Genomic DNA, 10310 nt, shown 5'->3' with positions numbered 1-10310 from the left:
GGCATTGCAGTATCTTTGTGCTTCATGCTCTGATTGACACATTAAGCACTCAATTTATAACCGAACTAATTAAAAGAACACTGAGTTGAGAGCCGGCAAATGCTCGAGTATTAGCGTCAATGCCTACGAGAAAAAAAATTGGGCGGTCATCATGTTTGCAAACAAAAGAAACCATCAACGAAAATCAATCCATATCCCTTATTTGCCATAAGGTACAAATATATTTATCTTCCGCCATAATGCGATCTTTGGCTTCGTTCAGAAGGAAATTGAATAAAACTTCAATAAATATGTGTTTCGAGACTGTTTTGCTTCTCTTCTCTCCGTTAATTTTTTTCAAACAGTACGTACAGAAAGATTTTCAACATTTACACCATCATCAACGGTTGTATCACGATTTCAGCAGAAAGTTAAACACATCCATCGAAATTCTTCTTTAGTCGTATAGTTCGTTGAAATTCTTCAGATTGTTGCAGTAAAGGTGAAACCGTTGACTCCGCTGGCCTTCACCTCCACCGGAAGTTAGTTGCTGCTGTTCATCCTGTTCGACGACATGCCTGGAGCAAGTTTGTTGCTCCTCATCATCTGCACTGTCCGGATGGGGGTGATCGAGGGCAATTTTATCCAGTTTCATGCTATCACAAATGCCATCGGTGGGACCGAGAAACTGACTTTCATGCGCTGCCGAATGTTGCTGGGAATCTCGGAACGGAACCTTACTCGCATGCTGCCGACAGGGACAGCATTTTGACTCCGTTTGAATGCTATCGGTCATCGTTTGACAGTTGTTGTCGTTGATACGCTGAATGTTCGGATTAGGGGATTTGTACTGCTGCGATGGCGGCAGCTGCTGTTGCTGCTGTACGGGATTATGATTATGGTAAGAAGTGCTACTAGTGTATCCTCCACCGGCGGTGCCACCCGTCCTCGTGTAGAGCTTGTTCCGTATGGACGATGTCGCGTAATTGGACCGTATCGAACTAACGCGGGTGAACATCGAGAGGGTCTTATCGGTCAGCTGCTCCTGCTGGTAGCTTTGACCCCGGCCACGGAAGGGATATCGCTTGTGGAATTCACGTTTGAACTTTTCCTGGTAAAAGGTATGGGGAGATGAAATTTCATTGAAGTGAGTTTGTAGGAAACAAGTGGGTTAGTGTGAAATAACAGTGATTTGGTTGGTATCAGATTTCAATAGATCTTTAGTGGGAATGACACTGATGAAGACTTCACATTGGTGTCGAAGTCTGGCATGGATGCAAAGCACTAAGCGGAATTAATTGGAAATTAATAAACTTCTATTCACGAAGTTTTCTTTCGAGCTCGCCAAGATGTTCTTTTCAACTTTCTCTGGAAGATTCTCGACTACCCTGGCAAGTTTTTTTTCCCTACTTCTGCAGGAAATTTCATCCAATGTTTTTTTTTAACTCTCCTGCAACAACCTTCCAACTTCTCTCAGAAGTCTGTCTGGCTTCCCATGAAAGTGGGTTTTCACCAGTTTCGACGTCACGGTACTACCGTAAAGCATTGAAACCCCGACTTAGTCAATAAATCCGGACACTTTTAAAAAACGATTATCAACGCTAACCCTGTTCAAAATAGCACGTATAACACGAAAAGAACACGTAATAATTAAGAGACAGCTAACCATTACTCAATTAATTGATAGCGTGAGTCACCGACGGTCACCGTGCCCAAAACCGTCGACATATCAACTGGTGTGGTGCGTAAAATCTTACCATCTCTTTTATTTCTTCACTTTTCAATACAACTGCAAATAGCGCCCCTGGTGGTGTAGTGGTAAGCGTGATTAACTCTCACCCCAGCAGGCCTGGGTTCAATCCCAGTCGGCACCACCGGGATGTTCTGAGGCATAACATCTCTGATCAAGGGAAGTAAAATCGTTGGTCCCCGGTTCACGAGTTGATGGGTCGATAGGTAGGGTCCAGGTGTGGGAGTTGCCTCCCTGGCGTCGGTAGCATTGGTGCTCAGCACGGAAAACAAGATCGACGGACAACAAGTCAATGGAAAAAAATACAACTGCAAATGTGACGTCACATATACACATACATATGAATGTTGCAGACAAAAAAAAAAAATACATTGCCAGATCGTTATGTATGGGAAAACGAATGACAGGCTACGCACACTACTGCTATCTCTCAGTTTGTGTTTAGTTATTTTTTAAACTTTGTAATTGGAACGTTTAAGTTCCAAAAAAAGGTCCTGTTAGATTTGTTTATTCAGTTTTTAATATTCATTCACCATTAAAAACATTCATCATCTAAGTTATTTGTTTAAACTTCATATAATCTTGTTTTAATAAACTTATATTCATGGCCAGAGGCAATACATCTGGCAACGATTGTTCAATGATTCTTTTACGTTCGCTACACGGTAAGAAAAAAAAAAATACTCAAAATTAATTTAAAAAAATCCCAACTTTGTGTTCTATCATTTCGGTTCGTTTAGTGAGTCAGAAAAGCGATGATGATTAAAATTTACTCATCTTTTGAGTAATTGTTTATTGTTTATTGTTTATCAGTCAACAGGTAAAATGTTTACCCCAATGACACCTGTTCTACAACTAAATACAAAACTAACGAATAACATAAATTAACATAAAACTTGTTTAAAACTACGCTTGTTTGTTTCTCGTGACACGTTGAAATCGTACACATAATAACACCGGTTGAATACACGGGACATGCTTCGCAAAGGTTCGTGAAAGCCATAATTAGTTTTTGCCGGAGGGATGGTGATAAACGAGTGCGACCGAAGATTGCGACGACGTGTGTTGATGTCCAAGAAACTAAGAAGCGTAGGACTGTCAATGTTGCCTTGCAGAAGATCCCCAACAAAGCACGCTTTTGCCACGTTGCGTCTTGCTTCTAGTAATTCCAGATTTATAAGTAGACAACGGTTTTCATAACTGGGCAGGTTGAATGGATCTCTCCACCTAAGATGACGTAGAGCGAACCGGACGAATTTTCGCTGAACAGCTTCGATGCGTTGAGTTTCATTCTGGTAATAAGGAGACCAGACGATAGACGAATACTCCAAGATAGGGCGCACAATTGAGCAATATAAAGCTTTTAGGCAGTAAACGTCCTTGAACTTTTTTGCAAAGCGAAATAAAAATCCTAGTTGCGATGAGGCTTTAGACACAACGTACGCGACGTGATCCTTGAAGGTTAATTTTGTATCAACCAGAATCCCCAGGTCCTTGACTGTCGAATCACGTTGTAGATTCACGCCTCCCAAAGCATAGCTAAAGTGGAAGAGTGATTGCTTGCGACCAAATGAAATAACCGAACATTTGGACACGTTCAGCGACATTCGATTAATATGACACCACCCAACTAACAATTTTAACTGCAGATTAGCTTATACAGCCAAAAATTGGCTTATACAGCTAATTTTTGCCTGTATAAGCTAGACTGCATGTAAAATTGTTTGTTGGGCATTCAGCGAAGGCTTCCAGTTGTTGTTGCAGAAAAAACGCGTCTTGTGGTTGCTTAATCGTGTAGTAAAGCTTCAGGTCATCGGCATACGAGAGTTTTAGGCATTTCAAGATGAAATTGACATCGTTCATATACAGCAAGAATAGAAACGGCCCCAAGTGACTTCCTTGGGGAACACCGGACTAAACCGGAAAGGAGGGCGAAACGTGGTCTCCAATTTTGACGGACATACTTCGACCGGTTGGGTAGGATCGAAGCCAGGAAAGCAAGTTACTGTTCATTCCCAGCTTGTCGAATTTAGCAACTGCGATTTGATGATTCATTTTATCAAACGCCGCGGATAAGTCTGTGTAAATAGCGTCTACTTGTTGACCATTTTCTATTTGGCGGATCACGAACGAAGTGAAACAAGTCAAATTAGTTGTCGTCGAACGGTTAGGCATAAATCCGTGCTTATCAATCGAAATGTAGTGTGCGTAGTTCTGAACCAGCTTATGCAGAACGATCACCTCAAACAGCTTAGAAGTGGCGCTCAACGCAGCTATGCCCCGATAGTTCGAAACAATCCGCTTGCAGCATTTCTTGAAAACTGGGAAAACATACGACTGCTTCCAGCAGTTTGGGAATACACCAGTAGCCAAAGATAGGTTGAATACTCTTGCTAGTGGTGTTGCAAGTGTATCCGCGCAGCATTTGAGGACAAGCGATGGAATCCCATCCGGACCACATCCCGTGGAGGATTTTAAATCCTTTCCGGCTGATATAACCATATCGTTCGTGATCACGAACTGCAGCCCAGAGGCCGAAAGTTGAGGAACATTTCTGGTGGCGACGGCTACATCCTGTGGGTCGATGTGTTCATTAGTGAAAACATTGCTGAATTGAGAACGGAACAGGTCGGCGATGTCAGTGGTGGAATCAGCTTCGAACAATCCATTGGTCATCGTAAATAGAGGGCAGTCCGGATTCCATCCGTTGGTTATGGACGTAACGCCAAAAACTTCTGGGATTTGTCTTGAAGCGCCTTTGCAAATGGTCCTGATATGCGTTGTACAAACGATTATTAAGTTGGTTGTATTCAGTGCTCGTCGCCATATATCTCATTCTCGTGGAGTCCGTGCGATACTTGCTATGTCGTCTGAGAGCTGCCCGCTTCACAGTCCTAAGATGCTTGAGGTCAGCATTTGACCAGGCTGGCTTAGCCGGTTCGTGTCTAGACTTCACGGGAACGAACTGATCGATGGCATACCACAGGATACCAGATATGGTCGACGCAGCGAGGTTGGCATCACAATTTTGAAGCACCTCGTCCCAATCGACATGTGCGAGGAACTCGTTCATGCTGTTGAAGTCAGCCTTTCTGAAATCATAGGTGATGCTTTCAGAGGTATCTTGGAAGCGTTGCTGTGGACTTATCTTGAATTCCATCAGTACAGGAGGATGATGCCTGCAGATTTTAACGAGCGGTGATGGAGCTTGCATAACTGTGCTGTGCTCGCAAAGTTCCTCACTGACGAAGCATAGATCAAGTGTACGATTGTTTACATTTGCAATTCCACTCATTTGTCTGAGTCCAGCGGTGCTATACGCATCAAGCAGCTTCCGTGATGCCAAGCTTATCGAGGATCGTGATGTAATCGGGTACAGGGCACCATGTTGACTACGCTGCCAAGAGATCGAGCTCAAGTTGAAATCGCCTAGGATGATAACGTTGTCTCTTGGTCCTAACTGCGAAACCACCCAGTTAAGCGAATCGATATGCTTTTCGATCTAAGATTCATCGTTTACTCGATCAGGAGGAATAAGGTAGAGTGTTGCATCGACAGTGGTAATTGCGATCCATATTTGCTCAACCGCCGAGCCATCAGGAGGGTCGAGCGTACGGGATTTAAAACTCGAGCGAACAGCCAGCAAAACACCACCTCCAGAGGTTTTGTTGCTATTCAAAGGCGACCGGTCTTGTCGATAAACGGAATATGATTCGCCAAACAACTGATTCGTTGAGGTATGTCCATTGAGCCAAGTTTCGGAAAGTGCGTTAACATCATAGGAACCGTCGCTGAAGCTAATTGGTACTCGGTGAGAGAGCTGTTGATCCCACCAACATTTTGGTAGTACATCAGGACATTCGAAGAAGCAGGTGCAGCATTACTTGCTAGAGGCGCAGTCCTAGGGATTGAATATTCGTCAGAGCTGGGATTGCCGTTACTAATAGGATACTTGCCATGATAGGCAGCTTGGAAGACCCCATCGCCAGCGCTAGACTCAGGGCCGGGTAATAAAAGATAAACTAAAATTTAAGCTTAATTTCTGTTATGCGTTGTTAAGAACAAAATGAAATATTTGTCATTTTCGATTGAATAAGTACTTCCCGTATTTTTTTTATAGGGTGTCCCAGAATGTCTAAGCATGATTAAAAAAAAAAACGATAACGTAACTCTGTTTACAGTAGATTCGATTTTTATTTCATATTCATGTTCTCTATAGTATTCAGTTAGATGTAGAAAATCCGAGATCCGATCAGTCGTAAGCCAAGGAGCGGATTTTCGATCTGACCCTACTCATTAGCTTCAGCACAGATGCCTTTCCAACAATTTTTGATACATTTCCCCAGTCATTACCAAGCGTTGTTGTAACGGAAACCGCTGCCTTTACATGTTTCCGCAAATATGCTTTGGTCAGGCCCAGGAAAGTTTCGTTTGGCCTGGCTTGGCCTGGGGACAGCTTGGCGGATTCATCTCCTTGGGTACGAATTGTACCTTGTTGGCTGTATACCAGGCTACCGTGTCCTTGGAGTAATGAACCGACGCCAAATCCGGCAAAAAAGGATTGAGGTGTCATATTTGCGGATCAGGACTAACAGACGCTTATTTAAACACTCACGTAAACATTGGTTGTCATTGTCTGGAAAGCATACCACACCAAGGGGTAATCAACTCTGCAAATTGTGCCGAAACGCATCGTGGCACACTGATCGGCGGGTCATGGCACACGATGACAAGTATGACACAAAATATAATATAAAATGGCATCACTGTTTTGTTTTGACATTTTGCCAATTGTTGCAACACCCCGGTGCCGAACGATCCTACCATTCTTCAGATGTATCTGCAATCACAGTTATTTCTCTCGCAGAACACCCCGGTTAGATTTATGGTTCACCAATCAGTTAGCGGAACAGCTCATTCTATGGACTGAACTCGAATTCGATTAAATGTGGAGGTCTCTCTACGCTGTTTACACTGTTTCGTAACTGTTAGTATCACCGACGGCAACAGCAACATTAATAAAGATGCTCCTAACAGAATTGTGAAGGTAACCACACCGGAGGTAACAGAGCAAATCTGAATCGCGGTCTTAATGAACGCAATCGGAACCGGCAGCAGATTCAGGGAGATTAGTATGTGATTCCGGCATGTCCAAGAATAGAAAATATGAAGGAACAACAAGGTAGTCATCAAACGACTGCAACCAGTATCGAGTCAGACGAATTTTGGTACCACGACTGCTGACACTGGGAAGCTACTGTAGGTCTATTGCTGCTACTACTACCGCCGGTGGGCATTTTAGGTCGAGTCATTCCTATTTTTCTGATTGTAGCATTGCCCGAGTAGCATGATGATATTGCAGACAAGATTCATCTGCCACTTGCCGATGGGGTACTTTGGCTTCGGAAAACGTCTGCCAGAATGACGCACGTTAGAGAACTTTCTTCTCCTGAATGGACAGTTTTTGCCATCAGTCAAACTTCTCCTTCTCGTGGACGGGCTAATCTTCGAGTGCCACTTCCTTGAAGCGGCTGACCGGCCACCAGCTCGTTGAATATTATGGTGGGATTAAGTTTAACGACTTTTTTCCGTCCTTGACTTGAAAATGTAAACACACAATCTCAAAAGTCATAAGTGCAAGGTTGCCAAACTCATGGGTTACTTGGACTGATAGCTTGATTGCCACACTTTGGCACGTTCGGCACAACGCTTGACCTAGCTTTCGGCACATATAAAGTACTCGGCACAGATTGGGATCCCTTGTACCACACTCACAAATGGCTTGCCAAACCATAGCCATTTTACCGAACGGTGCACGGTGGCTTAAAAGTCCATTTTGAAGCTATTAATTAATAGCACCGTGAAGAGTGAATTTCAACGTCAGTGTTCACTCGGCTGTCAAAAGCAGGCCACTCTCGATGTGTGCCACGCGATTGTCTGTTTTCTCGGCAGCAACCATTGTGTGGTCCTCCTCATTGTTCTTCATCAGCAGTTCTTTCGGTCGATGCGTCGTCGACTTTGGAAAGCAACCGTTTCGTGATGAGTGGGTGAGTGCTGACCACGTTTTGCGTCCATTGCTGCAATGGAAGCGCTCTGCCCCTGATGGTGGAACTGCCATATAAGGAAACCACTGAAAGCGGCTCCAGTTCTGATGGAGGAGGCTTTTTGGATAACTGAAGATAAAGTGTTTATTGTGTTGTACCGACTATAGTTTTAAGATGTATTGTATAGTGACCAAGAATCCTCGGTTCTGTAAATTCAACTCGTTTGAGCCTTATCAAATAAATCAATAAACCACAGTGAATTTCGAGTAATGACACCTTGAGCAAAATTGATTGGTATGACATGATGCATCTTTGGAAGATATGAATTTTGTGATTAATCCCCCTAAAAGTGAGATGATTTTTTTTTCACAATGTCGAGATGGATGGTTAACGTCTTCAGCAGAGCTATAGCAAAAATTGTTGCAAACAACTTTTCTCAAGACGTGAAAGTCGTTTATACGAGTACATATTTTCTTTTATTTGAGATCTTTGCTATGTTCTACAAAGTTGTTTGTCAAACTAAAATACGCAACTTTTTAGAACATACTATACCTGCATCATTTGAATACGATGAGCTATTGAGAAATTTTCTTAAATTTTCCTCATACGTTGGACTTGTGAATCTGTTATTGATGCAGATAGGTGCAGACGAGGTCAAATTCATCTACAAATACTTTAAAAAAGTTTTCAAATGGTGGTAAACTTGTCGGCCCACGACCGTCTGCTGAGGAGGTTGTGCTCATAGCAAACACTCGTTGATAGGCTGTATGGAAATTATGTTAGCATGATTATATTGTATTTTATACCGTGTAGTAAATTCATTTCCATAGTAACTGGCTCCATAAACAAACTTCCCATTTATCAGTATATCTAGCGTTCAGAATCAAAAGGGGCTAACTGCAATGATCGATTCTTTTCATCGATTTTTTTTAATAACTCTGCTGACTTAGCATTCCTTGATGCGTTTGGTGTTGATATTGCTAGCTAATACAACGTTTCACTGCACTGTGTTGGAATAGTTTCTGAAAATTGGTTCACTTAGCTGCGGTAATGCCAAGAGTTATCGCAGTTAGGCCGTTACGATTCTGATCACTAGACATTATTTTTTCAAGTTTCTCAGACGGCAGAACTGAATCATAAAAAATCTGTCAACTTCATTAAAAAACCTGTGCGTGAAGCAATTGTGATTGCAAGTTAACACCCGATCCACCAAATCATCAATATAGCACACCGGACGACCGAGCACCTGCGATACGCTGACGCTGCACCACATCGAGGCATTCTTTTTTTTTTTTTTTTAATAATTCGTTTATTTTTCCAGGCTCATTTGCTGTAAAGATCGAGGCATTCAACCCGTGAGGAATTCAAGCTGTTGTCAACGAGTAGCCGCTGCTTAGTTTGCATTTTGTACTTAACTCATAATTGAAATAAAATCATACTTCACTTCTGTTTCGACCGTCAACGAGTCCGTGTCCTTTTTTTAAAAATTCGAAAAGACCGTCCAGGTCTTAACTTGCATATGAAAAAAAGAAATAGAAGAATTGAGCAAACCAAGTGAAGGAGACAGAGAGAGACTAATTCAGCCAAAAAAAACCAGACAGCGCCAGCGGAGGAAGCTACGAGAGCAGGACTTTCAAGTAAAATGGCATCATCTGGTAGGTATCTGGTATCAAATATCAAAAGAAGTCGGCCCCACCATTGCCAAAAACCTTTTAGTGGTGTCAGGGGTAAGGTGCGGGCATTCGGAGATCCAATAAAGCAATGAAGTAGAAACGTAACCATAATGTCATAGTTCATTCCCTGCAAGTTTGAAGAAAATCCGGTCTATAAATGAAATTTTGGCAACCATTTGTGTGTCTACTTTTTTTCGAGTACAGTCTTTAAAGTTTGAGACGCCTAGTGAAATTTGGAATGTTGAAAAAATCGAAGATTCAATTATATCAAAAAATCATCAATTATTTTAACTAGAATTTTCCAACATAGAATGGCATGTTCAGCACTAATTGTTGTGTTCTATAACAGTTTATATAAATTGTTTTGGTTCTACATAAGTTTGATCATTATAATTCTATCATAGTTGAAGTTGCTAATTTCAAATAACAGAGTAAAGTACGATAGATGAGGAGATGAAAGTATAGAGTTGATAGTTCCGTTAGAGTACGGCAGTATGAAAATTGTATCTTCTTCTGATTCTTCTTCTTCGCATTTCAAGCTTATTGTATACCGCATATTAGCTTATTGCGTGCTCTCAGCTTAGTGTTCTAGATGCACTTCCACAGTTATTAATTGAGAGCTTTCGATGCCTGTACCATTTTTGCATTAGTATAATTATGTGGCAAGTCCAATCATACTTCTGTGCCCAGGGAGGTCGAGAAATTTCCAACCCGAAAAATTCCTAGATCGGATCGGGAATTGAACCCAGCCACCTCCAGCATGGCCTTGCTTTGTAGCTGTGCCTTTACCGACTGAGCTAAGGGAGGCCCCTTAGGTATATAGTGAATAAAAAGCGAGCAAGGACAACTTTGAGGAGGGTACGA

At 42.2% G+C, this 10310-nt stretch overlaps 1 protein-coding gene across 1 annotated transcript in view; it reads right to left on the bottom strand.

Moving 5' to 3' along the window:
- Positions 1-210: 210 nt before the first annotated feature.
- The window catches only part of LOC135697742 (substance-K receptor-like), an 82451-nt gene continuing 72351 nt past the window's right edge, over positions 211-10310 (bottom strand). Inside the window, exon 8 of the mRNA XM_065217546.1 lies at positions 211-1090. Coding sequence (XP_065073618.1) covers positions 437-1090 — 654 coding nt within the window. The 3' untranslated portion in view covers positions 211-436. The remainder of the gene's footprint in view (positions 1091-10310) is intronic.

This window comes from Ochlerotatus camptorhynchus, unplaced genomic scaffold, assembly GCF_037179485.1.
Source record: "Ochlerotatus camptorhynchus isolate MF236.1 unplaced genomic scaffold, CSIRO-AGI_Acam_v1.1 ptg000077l, whole genome shotgun sequence".
Lineage (NCBI taxonomy): Eukaryota > Metazoa > Arthropoda > Insecta > Diptera > Culicidae > Ochlerotatus > Ochlerotatus camptorhynchus.
Note: the sequence above shows the minus strand (reverse complement) of the source record. Positions and strands in the feature narration are given on the sequence as shown.